Source organism: Coptis chinensis, chromosome 7 (genome assembly GCF_015680905.1).
Source record: "Coptis chinensis isolate HL-2020 chromosome 7, ASM1568090v1, whole genome shotgun sequence".
Taxonomy (NCBI): domain Eukaryota; kingdom Viridiplantae; phylum Streptophyta; class Magnoliopsida; order Ranunculales; family Ranunculaceae; genus Coptis; species Coptis chinensis.
In genome coordinates this window covers 39,546,373-39,572,702 of record NC_141462.1, presented here as the reverse complement: position 1 = coordinate 39,572,702, position 26,330 = coordinate 39,546,373, and the positions used below count along the sequence as shown (strand labels likewise).

At 39.4% G+C, this 26,330-nt stretch overlaps 1 protein-coding gene and 2 pseudogenes across 2 annotated transcripts; 1 reads left to right on the top strand and 2 right to left on the bottom strand.

The window, feature by feature from the left end:
• Window positions 1-13,118: 13,118 nt before the first annotated feature.
• On the bottom strand, window positions 13,119-14,909 carry LOC147487490 (acyl carrier protein 2, mitochondrial-like; annotated as a pseudogene). Its single transcript, XR_015201747.1, has 2 exons — window positions 14,656-14,909; window positions 13,119-13,355 (listed from the first exon to the last, which is right to left on the bottom strand). The product of XR_015201747.1 is annotated as an acyl carrier protein 2, mitochondrial-like (transcript).
• Window positions 14,910-16,297: 1,388 nt separating this feature from the next.
• LOC147487489 (uncharacterized) lies at window positions 16,298-17,671 on the bottom strand (annotated as a pseudogene).
• Window positions 17,672-20,245: 2,574 nt separating this feature from the next.
• LOC147487488 (uncharacterized) lies at window positions 20,246-20,904 on the top strand. The gene is made up of 2 exons (XM_086574047.1): window positions 20,246-20,695; window positions 20,773-20,904. The coding sequence occupies exons 1-2, from the start codon at window positions 20,246-20,248 to the stop codon at window positions 20,902-20,904; spliced, it is 582 nt and encodes a 193-aa protein (XP_086430173.1).
• Window positions 20,905-26,330: the final 5,426 nt, after the last annotated feature.

The window sequence follows — 26,330 nt, the reverse complement described above, 5'->3', positions numbered from 1 at the left end:
ATCCGTTTTCCATCTAGGTATCCATATTGGAACCTCTACAGGTGTAGGGTCTTCACTTTCTATTATTGGGTCTTGTAATGTTTTCCCTTTTTGGTTGTGGTTTTAACCGGTACTTCTACGGTTGTAGGGTCTTGAGTTTCTATTATAGTATTTGGTATGGTATCATTTTTAGTTTGTGGGTAATCTTTAGGCATAGTCACTTGGTTATCAACTACTGCATACGAGCGAAGGGTAGTGACTGCCTGTAGGTCCCCTTGGTTTATATTAATGCTATTAATTGAATACTTTTTATTTTGAAGGCGGTGTTTGTTGACTTAGGATTAGGCCTTTGCTTGACTTGGAAACACGCCGGTTTGGTTATTATTTTGGTTAGAAGACATGTCAATAACCTTTTGGCACAAAGACTGCATCATTTGCATCGTTTGTTTCATCATATTAGAGTTTTGATCATCTTGATCTTTCATCAAGTTGGAGTTTTGTTGCATAATTTGATTTTGTTTCTCCAACAAGGTCACTACTACTTTGTCGTAGATGGTTATATTGGAATTAAAGCTTGTTGGCGTTCATGTCTTGATGTTGATAGTTCGGATTATGGGTACTAAACCTCTATACGGTCACCTAAGTTCCCTTGTCCTTGATGTTGAGTTAAGCTGGTTGAAGTGTGATGGTTGTGGTGGTGTTGTTTGCATAGACAAGAGGACAATAGAAGTCGGAATGCTCAAGACTACAACGGACATTACAACGAGTAGAGTTAATGTTCATGGTAGGTGGGTTGTTGTTGAGCAGAGATGGCATCTACCTTTTAGTGAGGGCATCGATAAGAGTTTTAAGCTTCGGGATCATGTTTAACCTCCACGAAGAAGGAGAGGCCCGGGAGGAATCGTTACCTCCCCAATTGTTGTTCCTCTTAGATTGATATTCTAAGAATGTATAAGCCTCTAAGGCTCCTTTACTAAGAAAACTACCCCCAGTCATGATATCTAGAACCTCCTTATGACGATGTAAAGCCCCTTGAAGAAGGCACGAACAAAGCGTGTCTTTTCGCAAGATTATGATGTGGGCATTCAATGAGAAGATCGGTGAAAGCGATTCGAGGCCTCGAAAAGGATTCATGAGGATTACGGCGGAAGAAATGAATCTTTTGAAGCATTTCATCTGTCTTTAGTGGTGGGTAAAATTGTTCCATGAACAATTGAACAAGTTGAGCCCATGAGTCCACGAGTTTGGCGTTTGGGCAGTTAACCAAAGCGCCGCCCTTTGTCGGCTAGGGTGAAAGGAAACACCCTAAGTTTAACTTGTTACGGACTTACGCTAGGATGATGGAATGTAGTGAGAACTTGGTCTATCCTACGCGATGTCTTTGGTAAAGGCTTCTCATGGTCTAAACCATGAAAAACCGGTAACAAGTTAAATATATTAGGGGGATTCGAAAATCCCCACTAGGTCTGCAAAACGATGCACGCGACTTAGGGCCATCGTTTAGGGCTTTATAAAAATCGAGAGAGGAGTCTCTTTGTTCTTTAGCCATTGATGCAAGTGTAGTGTGTGAAATTCTAGATAGGCATGTTGTATTTATTTTATGAAAAACAAGCCTGATTATACTAGAATTAAAACTCCTCCACGGAAGAGAAGAGGAGTGGAAGAAGGAGTACCTGAATGCCTCCTTGCTACGCGTTTGAATAGCGTCTTGTATACGCGATTTCAGTGTATTTAACAAGTTAGAAACACTGAATAACTTGAAGGAATAAAAATTGGCATTTACCTATGAAAATTGGGCTGTTTACACTGAATTTTCCCTTGAGGGCGCGAGTGCCCTCTGTTTGGGCGCGGGTACCCTCTGTTTTGTCAAATTCGGTGTTTTTGCGGTCGCTCGGTTTAAGGCGGGTCGCTCCAGGGTTTTCAAGTTTTAGGCCTTTTATCGTACTCCAAAAAATTTGAAATTTTTACAGTAATTTTCTAAGACGTCTATCAAGTAGCCTGTAAAATTTCAGATCAATCGGACCTATAAAAGTCCCTCTACTTCCCTGCAAAGTTTGCGGACCAGTTTTCGGATGTCCAGTGTTTTGGGCGCGGTCGCGCTCGGTTTGGGCGCGGGTCGCGCTCCAGGGTTTTCAAGTTTTAGGCCTTTTATCGTACTCCAAAAAATGTGAAATTTTTACAGTAATTTGCTAAGACGTATGTCAAGTAGGCTGTAAAATTTCAGATCAATCGGAGCTGTGAAAGTCCCTCTACAGCCCTTCAAAGTTTGCAAAACGGTTTTCGGACACAATACAAACAACCGAATGGTTACCCCATCAAAACAAATCCAAAAATTGCCAAATTTTTCATTGGAGACTCCTGACAGATCCTACTTGTTGCTGTAAAAAATTTAGAGCAATTGGAGTTCTATAACCTCTCCTTATTGGCTGGTGTTCCAGATATTAAGTGTTTGCAACACTGCAGAAACACACTGGAAACACTCTACTATTTAGGAGGTCAAAAAAATCAAAAGCTCATCAAATTTTTACTACAAACTCCTGACTTAGGATAGATACTCCTGTAAAAATTATAGAATTTTTAGAACTCCCTAAGTAACCTTACTTGTCTGTTTTTCAAGAACATACGGTGTGAAAACTGAAATGCAGCACTGTAAAGATCGTATTTGTTTCACAAGGTAAACCAACTTTGAAAAATCTGAAAATATTCCAGTAAATCAACAACACATTCAATAATATGTATGAAAATTTTCAGAATTTTCGAAAATTTAGAAATACCTTCACCGCAGTGTTTTTCTCAGTGAATCCGCAGCCCCTATGCCTGAAACAATGACCGGTTCGAAAATTCAAGAAATAAGAATGAAAAATTAAAAGGGTGGGTGGGTAGAGAATGGGGGATTGCCCCTTGGATTCAAACAATTGAATTCTTGTCATGAACGATATTAAGATGGCAGCGGCGCCATTTGATAACTGTAAAAATAGTAGAATCCTAAATATTAATTCTATAAGAACACTAATACGTAATCCTACCGTTCTTACGTTTAAATCAATTCTTCTTACTCTCAAAACATAATCATGAAATACAACGAGTAAGGATTTCGTTCTACTCTTAAACCCTCAAGACTTAAATAGAATTCAATTATTCAAACACAAGGAACAGTGAGAGTGATGTGTTTGGTGTTTAAACTAAAACTAATTATAAATTTAAGACAACTAAATCTAAAGATTCTAACTTTATGAAATTTAACAAACAATAATTAAAATCTAACATCAATAACTACGAAATGACTAACAACCAAGAAATGAAATTAGATCTAAGCAATAGATAAATGACAAAATCGAATTTGATCAATAATAAACTACTTGATTTATCTAATGAAGCAATAACAATATTTTAATACTTTAAATTAAAAAACAAAGGAAATGAAAACTAATAAAATGGAGATTCAAAACTAGATCTAGATCTAAAACTAATCTAGATCTATCTTTTTCTAACCCTAAACTCCATTAACATTAGCTTCCTAACCTAACTGCCATTAACAAAGAGTCAAGCTTTTGTTTTTATACTTCCAGATCCAAAAATCGTGCATGGGCTTGGAGCCATGTTTTGGGCCGGAAAATCGGGCCCAAAACCCAATTTCTTTAGTCCAAAATGGGCTCCTCAGCTGCAGTTGGCTTTGACAGATGTTTCGTCCACTTCTGCTCCTCTGATTGGGTCAAGGCTTGGTCCATTGGAAAGCTCTTTCCGAGCCGGTCGTTTTGACATAAGGTAGGCCCAATTCCAAGGTCTGAGTCCAAAGATATGGTCTTCGGAAGTTCTGCTGTCTTTGTGCACTGTTTCTGCCTGCGTGGACTTTGACTTTTTATCTTTTGACCAGGCTTTACAAAGGCTTTGTCTTCTTGAATCTTGGCCTTTAATCACCGAACTCCTTAGTAACCAACCATTGCTCCTTTATCTCATCAAAGTGGCACATTCCTGCACATAATTGACTTTGAAGCCTGAAATACATAAAAACACGTAATCAGTATTAACTCTTACTTATTACTCACATAATTGGTCTAAAAGTATGACTGCTAAGGGGTTAAAACTACAGTTTTGGGCTCTTATCAGCGACCTACCAAAGACTTGTCACCAAAATTTCAAAGACTTGCTAGGAGACACTATGGAGGTCTACATAGACGACATGGTGGTCAAAAGCGAAAAGGCAGGTGATCAAAAGCGAAAAGGCAGGTGATCACATCTCCCACCTACAAGAGGCTTTTGAACGACTTCGCCAAAACAAGATGAAGCTCAACCCAGCCAAATGCATATTTGGAGTAGTCTCAGGGAAATTCTTAGGTTACCTCATCTCACAAAGACGCATTGAAGCAAACCCAGAACAGATACGAGCTCTCCTTGAAATGCCATAACCAACCACAAAGCAACAAATCCACATGTTATCTGGCATGGTTTCAACCCTCAACAGGTTCATCTCAAGAGCATCTGACAAATGTAGACCATTCCTGCAAATACTCAAAAAGGGAGCAACATTCACTTGGACAGACGAGTGCCATAAAGCCTTCACCGACCTGAAAGCCTATTTATCAACTCCACCCATCTTGTCCAAACCAGAAGAAGGAGAAACACTAGGGCTGTACCTTGAAACTACCAACTTTGCAATCAGCTCAGTTCCTTTTCGCGAGCATGATGGAGTTGAAAAGTCGGTCTACTTCACCAGCAAGACGTTGGCAAATACAGAAAAGCACTACTCTCCGATGGAGAAAGCAATGCTTTATTTATTCTACTTAGCTCGGAAGTTCCGACTTTACTTCCAATCTCACAGCAACAAGGTCATCACTGACGTACCCATTAAACAGGTATTGAGTTCTAACAACAAAACAGCCCGCATGGCCAAATGGGCTGAAGAACTCGGAAAACATCACATCAAGTTCATTCCCAGAATGTCTCACAAAGGCCATCGAAGACATCCATTGGGAACCCGAGCCAATCACTTCACTCCATCAACAAGCCCCCAGACACATGGCACCTCTACGTAGATAGCACATATAATAACAGTGGTAGTGGACTAGGGGCTGTATTAACTTCACCAGAGGGAGCCCAGCTACAGAAATCAATCAAAATCGATTTCGCAACGTCCAACAACGAAGCAGAATAGGAAGCATTGATCACAGGCCTCCAAATGGCGCAGCAACTACAAGTCTCAAAGCTTAAAACTTACAGCGATTCCCAGCTAATCGTCAAGCAGATCACCAAAGAATATGTCACGAATGGAGCAAACTTGGCAACGTATGCTCAAGTCGTTTATGACATAATCAACTCGTTCAAAACATTCTCCTTAGACCATATTCCTCGAGAGGACACCAGACATGCAGACAGCTTGACTTTCCTAGCCTCCAAAACACAAGAGGCATGCCCGACCACAGTCTACATTGACATTCTGGAACGACCTGGTTACCAGAAAGAAAGTATCAACAGCCTCACAGATTTCCAGCCCTCATCCGAAGAAGAGATCAATCAATCATGGATGGGCCCATTCCTCAAGTTCATCTTACATGGTGAGATCCCATCAGAAACAAAGCATGCTCGTGCAATACAATTCCGAGCCCCAAGATACACAGTGATCAAAGGAAGACTGTTCAGCAAATCAGCAGGAAGACCCCTCCTAAGGTGCATAACTCCAAGGGAGGGACAACTTATTTTCGACGAAATCCATAAAGGTGAATGTGGCAACCACGCAGGGGCAAGATCACTAGCACACAAAGCAATCGCCCAAGGGTATTATTGGCCAGGCATGCATATCGAGGCAAAAAGGTACGTTCTTAAATTTCTCCAATGTCAAACTTTTGGCCACAATCACCTAAGTCCAGCAAGGGAATTTATCAACATAGCCAGCCCATGGCTGTTCCATATGTGGGGGCTAGACATCATGGGACCGTTTATCCGGCAAAAGAAATCAGGGCTCAAATACGTCCTAGCAGCCACAGATTACTTCACCAAGTGAGTTGAAGCAATCCCACTAGTCCAAGTCAAGGAAGTCAACGTAATCAACTTCATCTAGACTAATATCATCACTAGATTTGGTCTACCCCACACCCTAGTCATGGACAACAGAACATAATTTGCTGGCACACAAGTCAAAGATTTTATACAAAAATGGCACATCACTCAAGCATTTTCTACACCTAGATATGCACAAAGCAATGGCCAAGCAGAGGCCACCAACAAGGCCATCAAAGAAAACCTCCAAAAAAGGAGAGCAAGAAAACCAATGGCGGGAGCTTCGAAAACATTCTATGGGCATACAGAACAATAGCTAGAGCCAGTACAAATGTGTCTCCTTTCACACTTTGCTTCGGAACGGAAGCAGTGATACCATCAGAACTCACAATCACAACTACACGTTCTGACATTGTTGAATCAGGAGTCAATGACAATATCTTGGCAAATGAAGTTGATCTCCTAAATGAACATAGAGAAACTGCCATAATATCCCCAGCTCCGTACTACCAAACAATTCAGAGTTCTTACAACAAGAAGGTCGTCCCAAGATCTTTCCAAGCTGGCGACTTAGTCCTCAAAAAGACTTTAGCACCAGCCAAGCTCGACCCAACATGGGAGGGCCCCTACATTATTGACAAAGTCGTTGGAAATGGCGCATACTGGATCAAAACCCAGCTCGGTGATAGGCTTCCCCGACCTTGGAATACAACTCTCCTCAAGCGCTTTTCTCAATAAGTTTTTCTCCAAGTACATAAGTCAATATGAATGAAATCTCATCAACATTTTGAGTGCAGCTATCATTTTTTGCATTACATGAGCACCTTGCATTTCACACTACGCAGTTCGACCTAAGACATCACAATGTCAGGTCGGATATCAAAGACGGAGTGCAGAACAACTTAACAACAACAACCACGTAGTGGTTAATTAATTCAAATCAAGGTCCCCTAAAAGGACCCTAAACCAACTTAACACCAATGCCAGGGTTAGGTATGGTTCAACTGTAATTGCCAATCAAAGGCCAATTATCAGACAAATTCAATCTAGGGGACCCCCAAAAGGACCCCAAGTCAACTTACGACCTCACAAAGGGTTTAAGACAGACTCAAATATAATGGCCACTCAAAGGCTAATTATATCAATCAGAAGTTCCCCTAAAAGGAACAAATCAGGGCGTACACCTAGGGATAAGACGAAGCCTAGGTGCCAACTACGCAAATACATCAGGTCGTACTCAAATGCTCTACGACCTGTGACAAAAGACGACCTAGCAATGGCAAGCAGTCCATCAGGACTAGTACTACGCAGCAAAGGTCGTCAAACAACAAACCAGTAAAAACAAAAGCAATCATATGCATACTTCAAGCCGACTTCAGCAAGTAAGTAATTTAAATATTTCTAAGTACAAAGTCGGTTAGATACTGAGGCCCACAGGTTATCCCGGGAAAACGACCTCAGTATCCCCATCAAAAATAATATTGTATCAGTATCAAGAACAAAGAGCTGTTTAAATATTGTACAAAGACTTCCCAACCCAATAACAAGCACAAGACGTTCAGAATCAATTCACACAAGAAAGATTATCCACATTCAAAGGGTCCATATCACCACCCTCTACAACACCAGAGCCGATAACCTGATTAACAACAACTTCAGAAACATCCAAACCAGAAACAATATAAAGAACAGCTGGAGCAACCGGTGGCACAACGACTTGGTCAGATGGCAGATCAGATGGTCTACTAGCATCTACACCAGCATCTACAGTAGACACTGTTGTAGCCCCACTTTCAACAGACATCTTAAGGTGATCATACTTATCCAATGCTTTAATATAATCATCCATCAGCACGTAAACATCGCCATTCTCCACCATGTCCACAAAAGTCGATATATATGCGGTCACCATTCGTTCAAAGAACGAGCGACCTGACTGTTGCACTCATCGACCCATTGTTGAACCTCTAGCTTTGCAGAATCCAGAGCGGGTTGCAACAGAGCCACTTTACAACCCAGCTGTTGCACTTGATCCCTCAGCCCTACAACCTCCGTTCTCTCCACTTGCTGTTCAGCCACCAGTCTGCTACAAGTTTGCTTGCTGACATCCAGCTCCTTCTTGTAACGGTCGGAGATAGATGTCATATCATTCTGCTTCCTATACATTGCCAGAACCTAGCAAATAAGATAACAAATATAGACATTAGAGTGGATCAAAATCAACAAGACCAAAAAAGAGCAAGCTCAGAACGGAAGAATACTCACATAGCACAACGACCGTTCCATCTCCACCAAGTTCACTTCCAGGCCCTTATTATATTATCTAGCTTGCGTCTATCCCCGACAAGCACAATACTCTCCAACAACGCCCCACCAACCAAAGGGGACTTGAAGCTATAATCACCATTCATAACAAACTTCGGCAACAAACTATAAGGGTCCTCATATGTAATCATTCTATCAAGGACAACACTGTCACTCTTCTTACTTGGATCCATACTTTCTGACCCCTTGCCCTACTCAGCAGCAGGCTCAACCTCACCAACTTTCTTCTTTCCATGGGCCTCAGCCAACCCAGCATCATCAGCCAAATCAATCAGGTTCATCCTCTTTAGAGGAACTCGACTTGAAGACGAACGACCTTCAACAGAACCAGGTCGGTCTTCAGACTCAGTTCGGGCCTTCTTAGCCCCCTTCGACTCAACCACTTCGGAATGCCTTTTCAGATTAGGCTTCCGGAATGAAGTGCTCCGTCACATTAGGCTTCCTCACAACAAAGTGCTCCGTCACATTGTTTAAATAAATGTTGTAGCCCCTGTCATTCAACAAATCTAACACATGGAGAATCCTCCAACTATTCCCCACAAGATGACAGGGGGCCTTCCCCAAAAAATTCAAAACCTCCACAGTAAGACGGGAAAAGGGCAGCCTCATCCCAGCCTTCAACTGCCCATAACAAACAACTACTCCTCCACCCCAAGGAACGTAGTCGTTAGTATACAAATTCTTCTCCCCAGCCAAATCGTACACAGACAGATCGAATTTCACCCAACCAAACTCCTTCCTCAAAGCGGCATAACAATCCACTGACCTAGGCTTCCTCTCATCCACCGTATCCAACGAAGAAGATGACGAAACCTCATCACCACTACGAACCCTATCCTCAACTTCTTCGTCACTTATCGTTCTTTCTCTCCATTTACCAACTTCAATCTCACCACTAAAACTATCACTAGTCATAGACATTGCACAATCAAAGAAAGAAGGAAAGCTCAAATTTCTAAAGTTAAAAACATGAACCTGATAGCAAGGGATGAGAAGTTTTTTTCTTTACTTTCTTTCCTTTTCTTTCGCTCTTGATTTTTTCCTTTTTTTCCTTTGGTTGAAAAGTAAACAAACAAAAAGCTTTTTCAAGTAAAAAAACCCCTCAACTGCCTAGACACCTCGAGACAATCAAAGCGTTTCGTGTTCCCAAAACCTAAATCATTACTCACCCACAAATCGCCGTAACTCCAAGCCCACGAATCCAGCCCAACAGTTCCCACACATTCCCCAAAACCTAAATTCAAAACAAAACATGCTGTCAGACACATGCTTTCCAATTTTACTTTTTAAACCGTTCTCCTTTCATGCAACAGCTGTCCAATGAACAAATAAAAAATAAAGGGGGCTGTGTAAGTACCCTCCGTTCTACACTACAGAGCATGTGTCCACATGGCAGGATGTTTTACTTCAGCTCGTCCTACAACATCAGATCGCATCTAACGACCCAAAGATCCAGTCATCACCGGTGATTCTGACCATTCATGAAAGATATCAACTAGAACAATCTTAGAGCTCAATCAATGCCAAAATTAAGGAAACATTAACTTTGTAACATCACATTAATGGCGAATCACCAAGATAGCACTCAAGGTGGATCTGCAATCTATAACGGTTCAAGCATACATCTATAAATAGAGAGAGATGAACTATGTAAGGCTTGATTCAAGTTGACCCCGAGAAACTTGATACGTAGGCAACTCTTATCCCAAGAAAAATGCAACCATTTCCTATCCAACAGATCATCAGGTCGTAGTCCCAAAGTAACCAACATCTACAGCGAGCTTGGACACTATGGCAATTATGGCGAGCTGGAGATCTACTACGCTCTCTGCGAGCCATGAGCTTATGGCGCAGGTCGCCATCAGCGATGTTGGTATAATGCTTGGTATGTCTTGATTCGATGAGGTCTTGGAGGTAGTGCTTGAGCCCCCAGCACTCATCAGTCTCATGACATTTTGCTCGGTGGAAAGCACAGTAAGGCTTGCCAGGGCGATCTTCTGGTTGTCGTACGTCAGGTCGGTAATATGCAACTCGCTTGATCTTGTCCAGTATATAGCTGGGAAATCGGGTGAGTACAGTGAACTTGCGGTTGTTGCTTGGTCTATTCCCAGTCTTCTGTCCTTGCTATCTGGGTCGCTTTTTTGAAGTAGGGGGGTCATCAGAGATTGCAGCCACTTCTTGTTTTTCTGTTAAGCCATGACGTTTCAAGCCTTCTTGTAACTTGATGTACTTGTCTACCCGAGCGTACAACTCAGATAAAGTCTCTCGTCTTTCTTTCATAAGCGATCTGGACAGCGCTGTGTTGTGTACTCGGTAGGCGTTAGAGAATGACAATGTGGCAAACGACTCTTTGAGGCCGCTTTCCATGCCAAGTAGTTCGGTTTTGAACCGACCTAAGAAGGCGTGGATTGTTTCATTTTCGCCAAGTGAGAGCTGGAATAGTGAATCAAGATCTGCTTTTTTACACCTGTTGTGGACATACTGACTAGCAAATAGGTCGGTGAGGTTCTCGAAGTTCTTTATCGAGTCTAGCTCGAGTGAAAAGAACTAATCGAGGGTGCCATCTTGCAAGTTGGCTGGAAACAGATGACAGTGGAGATGATCGAATTCTTGTGCACTATAGAGTGCGAGGCTCTAAATGTAGCAAGCTATGTGTTGACCTGGACACGTGCTGCCATCGTACATTGTGAAATTTGGTTGGACGAAATCTGGAGGGGAGGGTTTACTAAGTACCTCAACTGTGAAAGGGGATGCACGGTATGTCTTTAACATCTTCTGAATGATCTGGGTAGCGTCCTTCTTGACTGCGCTCTGATCTATTCTTTGTGAAAGCTCGTTGATATGTTGATTTACTTCGTTGATACCGTCCTCTGCTAGAGCACCCGGTGGAGTTTGCGTGTCTACTTGTGCTTTCAGAGCGACATTTTCCTGCCTGAGTAGGGTGATGTGCTCGTTCATGGTACCTAGCTGACCTGCTAAGCTTTGGATTTGAGCTTCGAGGCTTGCCATGCTTCATGGGTTTGAGTATTTATTTTTTTGGAAAGTGGTTTCTCAAGAAATTGAGACCACATACGGCATCAATGTAAAGGAGCATTTTAGTTATCCCTTACAAATGTGATAGGAGGAGATAATGGGTTTGGAAATGGAAAGACCGAGTTCATTGCTGAGCGAACTGCCTACGTATCTATCTCTCGATTCTGGGGGGAGAGAAGAATCAGGTCTAGCATAGTTCATAGAGGGGGTATTTATGGATGGTGAAAGTGGATATCTATCCAACACGTGTATTGACAAACACAAATGTATGGTCGAGATTGAGAAGGAGTGTTGAAATGGTGTTGGTAGAAATTTTGTAATGATGGGGAGTGGTTACAGTGGTCCGTAATTTGCGGAAATAGAATGTGTAAGCAAGGCTTTGGCAATGATTGCTTCTAGAAGATAGGTTGAGTCATGAGATAGAACGCTCTATGTGAAGATGTGCGAATCGATCCATTCTGGAGTGATCTCGTAGCTCGTGGGTGTGAGTTGATGATATAGGTCGCTCCAAAGGCAATTCGGGGAACTAAGTCAGAATTTGGTGTGGTATTTTCGCTATAATGGACACGTGTTTGATAAACATTTATAAACATTTCTTGGAAGCGCGAGTTGCAATTCTTGTGACTCCATGTTTCCATTTTATGGTTCTCGTGACTTTACATTGCCAGATGGTTTTAGACTTGTAGCATAGCCATGAACAATGTGTTACTTGTACTGCGTGCATATTGCTGCATGTTTTTGAATTTAGACTCCACTTAAACATAGAAAAATTGTGAGGGAGAAAAATGTGTTTAGCTCAACTCCTTTCATTGTCTAAGGTCGAATTAAAGAATGTCACTTGGCATATTATTTCGGTTGTATAACCATTGAGATATGTGATCTTTTCATAGTTAGACTTGCTACAAAATAAACTGTGACTTCTGGTCATTTGATCATACATCTGACAAAATCTTTAGCTAGAAGCCTTAGAGTGTATTCATCTTTGTAGAGCAAGGCTGGATGCGTTACGTAATCCGTGCTTCCTTATCGGTTCAAAACTCCATAAAGCGAGAATGTGGTGCATTTTAACATCAATTTCCAATTTACCATTTCCCCTCTTGGATAAGTTAAAATTGAAATTTTGGAAATATCTATTCAGATGTACTCGAATATTGTTGTCACAGTTTTAGTAATCACGCTTGAGACCCTTCGAAGAAGAATCGCCCTCGAGCCCTGAATTCATACATGATACAAATTGGGGTTTTACATACTTTGGGTTTAACAACTTCTGCCAGTAAAATAAAATGGTTTGAGTAACTTGGAAACAGAATAATCCTTCACACAGCCTCGTCTTGGCAATCCCACTTACCATAATGCACAAATCTCCTGTACCAATGTTCTTTCCACTTTAGGAACAGAGAAATCAAAGGTAGACCACCCTACACAAATTCCCCGACTAATTAGGTATCTACATATATTCTTTCATCAGTTTGATAGCTAATCATATATATCCTACGATTAGAGGACAAACACTCTTGTCACACGAGAGAAATACTAAACCAAGTTTCTTCATGGTCTTATTCAGATAAAAAGCCACTGCAACAGATAATAGTCAAGTTTAAAGGCTTTGTAGCAAATGACTGACATGCAGTTTCTTCTACTGAAAGATAAATCAAAATAACAATAAATTCCAAGCCTACATTTCTATATAGACCAGAATTTAAAAAATCAAGAAACATCTTGCATATCCAAAGGATGATGACACCAAAAAAACTTCGAGTTGCCCTGTTGAGTTCTCGCGGGGAATATAGCAGAGCAAGGAGAAAATAACGAGAAAGAAATCAACACCGAAATGGAGCTCCATTTGCTCTATTTTGCCTGAGGGTGTGAAGCAATGAAATCAACAGCAAGACCGATGGAGTTGATCTTGTCTGCTTCATTACGGGGATCTCAAACCCAAACTCTTCCTCCAAAGCCATCACAATCTCTACAGTGTCAAGGCTGTCAAGTCTAAGGTCATTCTGGAAATGGGCATTAGGTATGACCTGCAAGAAAACCATATATAATACACTCGTTAGTTATTTGTCAAATATCAACATCTGATGAATAACAAAGCATCAAGCATTGTTCATAAGGTTGGCAATCGCATGAACTCAGTTTAAAAAACGATTATCTTTGTTCCCCCTACAACTTATGAAAAAAGAAACAAATTATTTAGTGGCATACAACATTTGACCATGTCATGACTGGACAAAGAGTCTGACGCTAAAATTTAAAGCTATGTTACATGGACACACCATATTTTAAAAATAATCCGTGTCAGATACGTATTCATATGTGACACATATTGTATGTGATATACCTCACCTTTTGATATTTTGCCATGTTAGACACTTAGTTTGTTGGAAACGGACACACATATCTGTGTCAGTGCAACTTAGATTTCAAGATAAAGAACTGGTGTATGTATCAGCCACATTTTTCATTATCTTAAGGCTCAGTTCTCATATGCAAGAGTAGTAGGAAGACAATGCAACATCAATATCCTTGACTTACTTATTTATCAAGAAAATAAAAGTATATCATTGATCAACTCCTTGAAAACTTCTATTTCTTCACCACTTACTACTGCGCAAATATACACAAAATCATATATCAACTAAAGACAAAGGAAATGTATAAAGAAAAAAAAAGGTCTATCTCTCGATCTCAGCTGCACTGGTGGCTATACATATCAACTTCTCCAAACCGACAGTTCTTAATATGTATCAGAATTCAACGACATGTACAATTTCTCTTGGCTGCCAAACAACAATATAATCTTCTGAAAGCATCAGTAGCAAACACTAGTGGAGAAGCAAAATGAAGGAGCTAAAAACCTTTCAGAATTATCTATTTAACTGAACTTTGATGGCCAAGGTATTACATGATTATCAGTCCTCCCCGTCCTCCTCAGCGATTCCTCTTCCAGTACATCTTCACATCTCCTTTTCTCTCTAGTATTGAACATAGATCTAATTTTATCCCCATTCTCAGTCGTCTTAGAAAACGTTCCCAAATTAAAAAAAATTGATCTATCTGGTTATCTTGATAACTCACTGGCAGAAATTCATAGCATGAAACACACCATTTGATCACGAATCATGAGTTATTTGGTAGCAAGGCCTCCTTGACAACATAATGCAAAACACTAATCTAACACAAAATGAATCTAGTTGGCATAATTTTTCTATATGGGGTAAAAATTTATCAGGCAAAGACTGATTTGTGCAAAATAATAAAGATTTTTTGTTTCATCAAAGGATAGAAAATGGGTATTGTAAAATTACCAACAAAATGTTATACCTTTGAAGGATCAACTTTCTGAAAGTTCTTAACAACGGTAATAACCCGGTCAGCAACTTCACTTTTATCCAGAAACGAGCCTTTCACTTGTTCACACAAATTTCAACGGAATAAAAGATTGGCAAGTGATGAAAACAAAAGTGAAGTTGAGTTAACTGATGATGACGTAATCACCGTCTTCACACTCAAATGTTTTAGCAGTGCATTTCTTATAGTAGCCGCCATTTTGTGTTTCTCTCTCCGCAAAAAATCACTCTTTTCTTCTCTTTACAATTTTGTATTTTGTTTATTAGTGACGTGATATAATTTCTTGGCGACACGCGTATTACACGTGCCGAAACCAAATTGGATAGGGTCAGGATTAGTATCCGGTCCAGCGAGCTACCCGGCCATTAACTGGTAATCCGACGATACTATTACTAGTATACTGCATTGCAGTGGGGCGTGAGCATAGTATATCATTTATTTGGCTCACATTTTTTATATATATTATATTTATTTATTTATTTCCACGACTTGATTAATTTTTTGATAATTAGACAAATAAATTAAGAAAAATAGACTATATTATTGTGTAGTTTACTCAAGTGTAACAATATTGATTGAATCTTTTTGCTACGGTTATTTTATTGCGTACTTGAACCAACAGTCGTGTATTAACATGCGTAACACTTTAGTACGTACACAGAATTATCTATCAATAATTACGTGTACGGTAAATGTAAAGAAGTAGACCATTATCCCAACAATGAAAGAAGCTAGTATTTGCAGGAATTCCCCTGTTAAGTAGCCATGCATTATGTGTACAGCACTAAAATCTTCTTCTTTTAATCAAACCCCAGTTCAACAAACCTCTTTTCAAACCTAAAGAAGTCATAAACATTCTATGCAATAAAAAACGCATGAAAAAATTACTTGACATTCTATGCCTAAAGAAAAGGCTTGAATTCTTGAAGAAGTTCCAAGATATCTGTAACACATAGCACCAAGTAGCTCCCCGAATTCGAATCTATCCCAATCAAGTCAATCAAAGCTTACATTCTTTCCATGGCACATTCAACCATTCTCATGCTTTAGACATGTAAAAGGAAAATCCTAACTGGAAGAAAACAGACTTAAAGAATTTGATAATAACTTAATCGTTTTTATTGAGCTTTACCTATTCAAGTACTGAACAAATGAAACAAATTGCACTGCAACTTTGCATGATAATTTATTACAGTAAGTCTGCCATAAACTTTTGGCAAATGATATAAGCCCTCATCGGATTTACATTACACAAACTCGAGAAGTGTGACAAGGGTAAAAAAGCACGCATACATACTTCAATCTTGAAAAGTCGGAAACAGAATAGGCAAAGCTGCAAAATTGGAAAAATTATGAAAACCATAGAAGCATTCTGTACATTTGGTATGTCGCTCCCAGCCAGGGTCCAACTGCCGCCCTAGAATTAATTCTATCAGTAGGCATTCAGCCATAAAAATAATTATTTCGTGCTTCTCCATTTCCTCCTTTGGACTGGATAGCAACATGCAAGGGTAATTGTAGTTCAACAACATTTAACTCCACTGATCCTTCCAGATGTTGATAACTGCAATTCTCACACTGCAGAGACAGAAATGGATGCGGCCATTTAAGCTAATCATCTGCGTCCCAGATTAGCAATAAGTTCGATTGAGATGAATTGTTTAGCTGTATTTTCAAATTCTTCCTCTTTCAAATCATGGGCTTGTTGAAGTTGTTTTGCCTCGGAGTCTGCTGCTTCAGCCTCTGCAAGTAAAGTGTTAGCTTCTTCAAGGTCACCTAACTCGAGGGCAGCCGATATCTCGGCCATTGCAGTAGCAGAAACTAAGCGTAGTCTTTCACATCCTGACTTTGCTGCCTCTTTTTCCTTCAACAAAATCAGTTCCTCTTTCTCATTCAAATTTTTAACAGTGATATCGATCTCTTCCTCAATCTTCCCAAAGTCGTAAGATGTCCGCTTCCATTTTAGATGCGCAAGACATCCACAAACAAAAACACACCGAGCGGGAGTGAAGAACAAGAAAGCCCTTCTCTTATATATAGAAGCTTTTTACTTCATGCAGATATTCATCCTCAACGGGGCAGTTTGAATCCAATATGCACTATGCTCTAATCGATCAGGTCTGACAGACACTTAAAGAAGTTATGTGATAATGCGAATATTTCAAATAACCGGGGGGGCAGAAAGCATCAATTGTAATGTGAATATTTCAAATTATGAGAACCTAGTATGAGGATAGAATATTGGTAATTAGCTGGCTAACCAACTTATCCCGCAGACTACTAAACAGCTTATAATGTTTTGAAGCAACAACAAAATTTCCATGTAAAATTTGGTTTGGAGAAAAAAAATGGTTATAAATGCAAACCGGCAGTCTTGTTGATCTTCTTATTTTCCTTTTCCTCGGCGGTTGCTCGGAACCAAGTAACCGGTGAATGTGAATCTTCTTCCCACGATCTCACCAACACAAAACCAACAAAAGCACTCCGGGCCAAATAGAGCAAACATTGGAAGCATCCTCAACCTTCAGTCCTGCTTTGTTCCTCCACATATGCTTCACATAATCAATTTCCTTCCTGAATGCCTCCGACGTCCCGGGGATTATCGCGAAAAATGCAATTTAGAAGAAAGACCAATATATGTCTATAGAAAGACAATGCACAAGGAAAATAGTCCAAGTATATGCACAAATGATGGAACATGACTACAAGTTCACAGAAATAATATATCAAACAGTTACTCCTATCTTTATACGATTCATCATTTTTAAGATCTAGCAAGTGGAAAATGGATATCACCGAAGTACCTTGCAAGGTGGGTATAAAACAACTGCTTTGACAATAAATTGCACTTCTCCACAGTGGGAGGCTCCCCGAATGTACCGCTTTGTTCTCGCTCCAACAACTGCTTGTAATAGGCACTCCCGCGCTTGGCCACAAATCCCGAGGCCTAAACTGCTTTAGTTTGCAATTGATGTAACTTTGATGCCATGGATTCCCTAGAACAAGGTTGACAAACAAAAGAATCTTATGATCACCAAGTCCAATCATGGCTCTAATACCAAGTATCAACAATACACCATTCACAACAACATACAAATTCTACAATATATGATATAAATAATTCATGACTTAAAATAGAAAAAAAACACAAAACCACGACCTCACCAGTGTCAAAATCAGTAACCGGATCTCCTCAAAACCCTTTATACAATCCCATTGTTTATATATTAACACAAACAAGTAAAGCAATAAGAAGATGAAAAAAAATACCTCTTCTCTAGTTCGTCTTCTTCGAGGCAAAAGGGTTTTGAGGGAGAAGCAAAGATTTGTGCGAAACCAAAGAACTTCACAAGTTATGTCAAACACAATTTGGTAAACAAATTCGTAGTCGACATTCTTCATACCTGAATTGACTGTGATGAAACTGCATCTCTTGTCTTGACTATGGGGAGTCGTAGAAATTGAAGAATCCAGTGGAACAACCTTCCTTTAAATAATCCAAGAGCGAATACGAGAGCGAGAATAGAGAGAGGATCGGGAGAGTTAGATCCAACGAGGTCGTATGTGGTTATGTAAAGCAGCAGATTGTGAGAACAGGTTTGTAGCGGTAGGATGGAGGAGAGATTGGGAGAGGTTGGAGGCGAAGAAAATGAGAGAAGAGGGGGGGGGTATGGTGGACACACAAAGTAAAAAGGGTTATTTGGGGGTACGGACAGACAAAGGAGAGGGTGACACGAAGCAAGTTGTTTTTTGGGTGACTTTAGAAAAGCGACCTCAAGAGTTCGCTACGCTCACGGATTAGAGCATCTCAGCCTCATGAGCATCTTTAGAGCATCTTTAGGAGAGCAACAAAAAAAACACCAAACCAAAAAAACACCAAGCAACTTTAGGAGCAACATAAAAAAAAACCAAGCAACTACGCGGTTTTGCCAAAACCGCGCCATATAGCCCACGCGGTTTTGCCAAAACTATGCCACTAAAGCCCAACTGACAGGCCCAAGCCCACGCGGTTTTCAGAAAACCGTGCGGTGTTCAGAACACCGCGTGCTACTTCTATATAAACAGCTCCAAAGCCGCGCGGTTCAGTCACTTTCACCTCTTCTCACAATTATAAAACCCTCTCCTTAGTTAAAAAAAAACAAAAACCTACCTAAACTCTTAAAATTTGATATGGATCCTTTTGAACCTTTCGATGGTGATGATTGGCAGTACACAGACGACATTGGCGATGAGGGAGAAGAACCTGAGGAAGTAGAATACGGTGGGGGAGAAGACAGTGGGGGAGAAGAACCCGAGGATGTCACACCGACTGATAGACATCTCTATGTACTGGAGTATCAGATGAACGACTTCGATTGACAATTTGCACCTGGAGAAGCACTTGATATGGAAGTTGTGTCTTCTACACGTGACCCAAAACACGAGTCGAGTGTAGTGGCTAATACTCAGGTAATTAATTAGTTTTGATTAAATATTTTGAATATTAATTAGTTGAGTTGGACCAATTAATTATTTATCTTATACGCATTTTTTTTTTTATAATATCAGCATGTTATTGACTATCGAGTTAGATTGGCTTTACTTGGTGTTAGAGAGTGGTGGAAGGTTATTAGGAGTTTGGATGAGTTTGTACATATTAGAGATAATATTTTGTATACACCTTTGGGTATTTTGATTGATGCGGATTATGAGAAGGCTGATTGGGCAGTGGTCATAGCTTTAGTAGAAAGATGGTGGAGTAGAACTCATACATTTCATTTCCCTTGTGCGGAGTTAGGGTTCACACCACTAGACTTCACTATGATTTCTGGGTTGAGTATCGGTATAGGCCAATCGATACCTTTTCATACAAATTATGAGAATATGGATAGTATGCTTATGAGTTTTCCTCGTTTGGGTGCGGATGCTTATGATTCTTCTGGGATTAAGCTATCTCATATTAAGACTGCATATATGGAACCCCTCTTGCATCCTGATACACGAGCGGAGTTAGCTTTGAATTTACCGGGTAGTGAGGGTCTTGTCGGTATGTTAGGGCTTTTTTGATGTTTTTTATTGGGCATGTTTTGTTTCCCAATGGTCATTCTACGGTACGACTGGGATATTATGCTTATGTATCTGATTTGCATACTATGAGAGATTATGACATGGGTAGCTCAGTATATGCCACATTGATATCAGCGTTAGATAAAGCTTCACAGACATTCGGAAGTAGAAGTCCTCAGATTGCAGGATTCACAGGACTTTTAGAGATTTGGTTTTATGAGTACTTTCGATGTCTTTGTCCTAACATAGACATGATTGCTGATATTCGTCCTAGATTTTCTAGTTGGTCAGGGCCTTAGTTGACTCGTAACAGAAGGCAGATTAGGAATAATATCTGTATGGCTTGTGCTCAAATTGATATTAGATCATTGTCATCTATTGAGTGGAGACCTTGGCGTTTGTCTACTGCCTTTGACGATCCAGTTGTATAGCATGCTTGTATGTTGTCACGTCCGCGAGTTGTTTTGCCGCGACGCGGATCGGGTTTACCGCTGGTGGCGACAGATGTTCGAGGCAGATGATTGGACGTTATGGAGTTCCATGTGCTCCCATGCCAGATGTTAGTGATGCGAAGTCGTGGGGTAGAATTCATATTCATGAAGTTCATGCTAGTTGTGGTCCTTGGCCAGATGCATCTTCTTTTGTTGTTGAGCAGACTGCTGATCAGTATTATAGATGGTGGAACCGTGTCTCCATGGGTCCGTTGTTGCCTCCTGTTGGTCAGGTTAGCAACTTCGAGTTTGTGGGCCTGGAAGGGATGAGACGTGAGCTACGTATTCCTCATCCGCCACGCCCTGTTTACAACCCACAACCTCTGAATGCATATCATCTAGCTCCTGTGTCTACCAGTAATCCTCAGATGTTTGCCGTGTGTGGACCTGATGGGGAGCCTACTTATATTTCCATTCCTGAGGTGCCTCATACTCGTTTCTCTGAGTTAGAGCCGCATATTGATCAGTATACCATGGTGAGTTTAATTGTTTTATTTATCTTCTTCATGATATATATAATATGTACTCACACTGTATTTTCTTGGATTTTTAGGCTGAGGTTCTAGAAAGATATGAGAATCAGGTTCTTATGTTTGATGGGATGAGGACTGCCCTGTATCATTATAGCCAAGAAAGAGAGGAGGCATATTCTCAGACATATCAGCAATCCCAGCGCGGCGTATGATGACGAGACTTCGAAAAGCGTATGACGATATGCGCAAGTGTACCGCAAAGAACATCGGGGATATGAGGAACTTGGTGAAGTAGTTAACCTCCGTCGCGCATTGAGAAGATCATAATTCTCATATTAGGAACTTAGAGGAGCAGCTTCGAAATGTCCAAATAGAGAGAGGAGAGGGATCGAGTGGTAAGGGGCGTAAGAAGAGAGCTAAATAAATTTGATGTAATATGATAGGCTTTGGATTATTTTGGATATTATATGATTATAGCATAATCATAGATTTTGGACTGTTTAATCATAATCATAGGTTTTTAATTTCTTTAATTTTTTCGATTTTGAATTACAATTCTTAATTTCTTAAATTGCACAATTGTTAATTTCTTAACTTCTATGCACAACTCATAATTTTTCAAGTTCTATGCACCACAGTTCTAATTTTTAAAAAAAAAGCACGCGGTTTTGGCAAAACCGCGCCCATTGAAGCCCAAGCCCACGCGATTTTGCCAAAACCGCACCATAGAAGCCCATTTAGCAGCCCAAGCCCACGCGGTTTTGCCGCGTGGTATTTCTCAAACCGCGTAAGTGATTTGATACAGCATCAAACCTGGAACAAAATTCTTGATGCTAGGTTGATATCACTGCTAAAGATGCTCTTAGGAGAGAAACCAATAAAACACCAAACTTTTTAACCAAACCAAACACCAAACCAAAAAAACACCAACCAACTTCAGGAGAAACATCAAATATTCGACATCAAATGACGCAGTTTTGGATAAACAGCGCGTATAGCCTACGCGACTTTCTCAAAACCGTGCCACTAAAGCCTACCTTAGAAGCCCAAGCCCATGCGGTTTTCTAGAAACCGCGCGATGTGTCGCACATCAACTTTCTTCTTTCTTCTCTTTTCAAATCTATCTCGCGGTTTTGCCCAAGCCCACTTAGAAGCCCAAGCTCACGCGGTGTTAGAAAACCGCGTGGTTTTTCCAAAACTGCGAGAGAGATTTGATACAACACCAAAGCTGGAACCAAATTTTGGTCGATTTGGTGTTTTTTTTGTGTTTTCATCAACATGGGTCTCTCCTGAAGATGAAAAAACACCAAATTATTGAAAATTTGGTGTTTGATGCTAGGATAGTATCTCACCTAAAGATGCTCGAGCTATACCAAAAAAAATACCAAATTTTTTAACCAAATCAAACTTACACCAACCAACTTCAGGACAATATCAAAAAGTTGACATAAAATGCAGCGGTTTTGAATAAACCGTGCCGTATAGTCCATACTGCGTTCGCAAAACCACGCCATAGACACCCACCACAGAAGCCCAAGCCCACGCGGTTTTCCAAAAACCGAGCGGTGATCATCTTTTAACCCCCATGTTATCATTTTTTAACCCCATATAGTCCACGTTGTTTCCGCAAAACCGCGCCATTGAAGCTCACACTCTAGGCCAAGCCCATGCGGTGTTCGAAACACCACGCGGTGTTCTGAGAGAGATTTGATACAACACCAAAGCAAATACCAAATTTTGGCCAATTTGGTGTTTACTTTAGTGTTTTTTTGATGTTTTCATCAAAAGGTGTCTCTTCTGAAGATGAAAAAACACCAAATTATTGAAAATTTAGTGTTTGATGCTAGGATAGTGTCTGTCCTAAAAATGCTCTAAAGAAGGAACAAATTGTTTGGTATATATTATTTAAACTATAAGAACTAATAATTCAATGATATCGATCACTTTAAAGGCTCTGTTTGGCAGTAACAACTTATGCTGTACTAGGTGGTACTTAGCCAAGTTTGGAGTATCCAATTCTTGTGGTTCATGTCCCAGAGATGATCAATAACATAAGGTGTTTGGTTCTTGCGGTCTTGCCTACTCTTCCTCAAAACTTATTGCACCCAAGTCAGAAACACACAAAATAATCATGAAAATCTTCAAATAGAAAACCCAATACAATGCAATCTTAAAACAGATTGTTAATCAAACTCCTAAATTAATATACCAAAACAACTCTATATATATTTCTATTTTCTTAAAAGAAATTTACAAAAAAAGAGTACATAAATATCTTTAGTAGCAACAATTCAGAAATCGCCAAAATCAAGTGGGTTTCATCTTGTATCTTCAAATTTGGAGAAATCAAGAGATGATGTGAGTAGAGAGATGTTCAAATTTGAGAAAATGGAGATTTTGTGCAATGAAAACGGTGGGTTTTGCTTTGAGGTATTGCACTTTTCCTTTTTGTTTAAAGTAAGAGAAGCAGGGTGTGGAGAGAAGATGGTGGGGGAAAAGGAAGAAATAAATTGTTGAAGTGGTGAAGAAGAAGAGAATAGAGGCCGTGTTTTCTCGGGTTTTTTTTTTGTCGATCTTTTCTTATTTATTAAGATGTAGATCGAAATTCAACATTTTCCAATGGATACCGTTATTCACACTTTTGTGGTTGGGCCAACCAACTAGTAGCATACGGTCTACGGGCTTGATCTCAAAATTTAGGAACCAAACATAAAAATTGGGATAGTGCACCCTAACCCATGAATGGGTTGGGCAATGCAGGCTACCAAATAGGATCTTTATATTTTCCTTATTGTCAATCGCAGTTTGTTCTTTACAAAGAGATGAAGTCTGAATGAAAGTACATAAATTGTGGAACCATGGAGCCATTTTGTTTCCAGTTCTGTGACATAGAAACATGCTGCATACTCTACCACTCTTTTATATCAACTTTTGGAATAAATATTGAACTCTCTGCAAAAGTTTCAACAGTATGTAACCTTAGCATTATGTTTGTGTCCAAAGAATTTGGAGAAGCATCTGCTAGCGATCTTCTCAATGTAAAACCGCATCAAAGACAATAATGAGGTATTAGATATTTTGCATTTTCAATATTATTACAAAATGGATATTGTAAAATTACCAAAAAAAGCACATGATAAACCCTAATACTGTGAAATATTATACCTTGGAAGGATCAACTTTCTGAAAGTTCTTAACAACTTCCCTTTTATCGAGAAACCCAAAAAATCCAAACCTTCATTATATATATATATATATAATATATATATATATATATATATATATACTAGGGTATGCCGTGCCCTACGCCGTGAGACCTCGGACGCTGTGGTATGCTAACAACTTCGTTCGTCATGCCTTTTGTGAAATAACACGTCGCGCCGAAGGCTAGCATAATTGCCCAATATTCATAAGTCCAATAGCATCAATTGGGCCAACCAATTGTGCAGTACCATGTCAAATATGGAGGCCCAATAGTTTATAAGTCCAGCCGCAATTGTTGACTTTTGGTTGATTTTTGGATAGATCTCATGGTATTGATTACACTTAACAAAATTGTACAAACCTTCCAAACACTTGGATCTGCCAAGTCATATTTTGGTGAGAATGATTACCTACTTTTGGATGGAGCCTTTTGAGCCCCACACTTCCCTATTTTGTTATATATATATTAAAAAAAAACAATAAACCAATTGACGCCTCTTTCTCATTTTTTTTCTCCAATTCAAAAATCTCCTTATATCAAAGAAAGGATTGAACAAGTTTTAATTCCACAACCACCTCTCCCAGCAAAATCCTAACCATCCAATTTATTTTTCATTTTTGTCTCTCAACTCGATCTCCTTCTTATGTTATTGTAGACACAATAGAGAAGCAAGAAACTTTAAAGTTCTTCATCTCTGAAGTCCAAAGGTACATATGAATTTTGAACTCTTCAATTCCTATATGTTTTCCTTTCCTTAACAATTTCTTTTCCACACATTACGTTGTTGTGTTTTTTGTTGATTTTCAAGGATTATCTTCAGATTTTAGAGCTAGATTTTTTCCCCCTATCCTTTGTGTTACTTGGTATGTGTGTGTAAAGACTATGTATGTGTTAGAATCTTGGATTGGATTATGCAATTGTTTTTTACATGAATAGTATTCTTAGCCTATGTTTGAACCATCAGTGATCATACTAAAGTGGCTGTAATATAATTGACTCTCAAGTGTTTGAAATTTTCTCAAAAGATAAGGCTATAATTGGTAGGCAAAGTTGAGGTTTTGATTTTTGAAGGGAAAGAATAAAATGGATATTTGAGTCCATAACTTCCTGAAGAGTATGAATCTCAAGTTATAAAGCAAAAATGTTAATAATAACAATAAATTGATTTGTTATGATGTGGAGATTTATATTGTTGAGTAAGTCAAGAATGATATCAATAAGAAGCATGAACCTACTTGGTCTTTGTGTCGTTAGTAACCACTTCACTCCCCCTTTATGGTTTATGGTATTTTGTTTTTAAAGTGCTATGTTTGGTTCTCTCTGTGGTTTAAATATCTAATTTGATAAGAATACATTGTTTTTAAAAAAACAAATTGAAATGCACTAATGACGTTGTTAGTAATGCTTAAGTAAGAATTAAGGAAGTAGGAACAACTTTATGTAACTGCAATTGTTTTTTGTTGATTCCTCTTTTTTAATAGTTAAGGTTTTTTACATTACATTTTATATTAATTGATGTGGTTCCCTTTCAAGTGTCACCCATACAGGCCTGTTTTTATGAGGTTTAACGTGGACCTTTTTTTTTTGCAAACACTTTAGAGTATTGTTGCACAAATGTGTTAGATAGTTGTATGTAAACAGCAACTAGAGAATAACATAAGGAATAGTAGACGAACAGTGAACAACCAAGGCGTCGATAAGACTGTCCTTAAGGAAAGATTTTGCCCCTTCCACTAGTGTAGAAAGGCTACAATGGCGTCTTCTCTTCACAGGATTCAATGGTTACAAAAGGCTGATTTTGCACTAATCAGACTTCTCTCTAAAAAGCATAATAACTCTCTCTGGCGGTTGACAAGAAGAGAAGGAGGAGCTTGGGTTTTATGACAATGCGAGATATGGGCGTAAGTATATCCGATATGGGGCCAGTTTAAGTTATATAGAGTGACGCAAATTGAAATGCACTAATGGCGTTGTTAGTAATGCTTAAGTAAGAATTAAGGAAGTAGGAACAACTTTATGTAACTGCAATTGTTTTTTGTTGATTCCTCTTTTTTAATAGTTAAGGTTTTTACATTACATTTTATATTAATTGATGTGGTTCCTTTCAAGTGGCCCTGCTGTTTTTATGAGGTTTAACGTGGACCTTTTTTTGCAAACACTTTAGAGTATTGTTGCACAAATGTGTTAGATAGTTGTATGTAAACAGCAACTAGAGAATAACATAAGGAATAGTAGACGAACAGTGAACAACCAAGGCGTCGATAAGACTGTCCTTAAGGAAAGATTTTGCCCCTTCCACTAGTGTAGAAAGGCTACAATGGCGTCTTCTCTTCACAGGATTCAATGGTTACAAAAGGCTGATTTTGCACTAATCAGACTTCTCTCTAAAAAAGCATAATAACTCTCTCTGGCGGTTGACAATAAGAAGAGAAG

Coding starts and splice junctions, on each gene's coding strand:
- LOC147487488 (XM_086574047.1), top strand. CDS start 20,246: ATGATTGGACGTTATGGAGTTCCATGTGCTCCCATGCCAGATGTTAGT. Junction 20,696..20,772: donor ATATTGATCAGTATACCATG/GTGAGTTTAATT, acceptor TTGGATTTTTAG/GCTGAGGTTCTAGAAAGATA.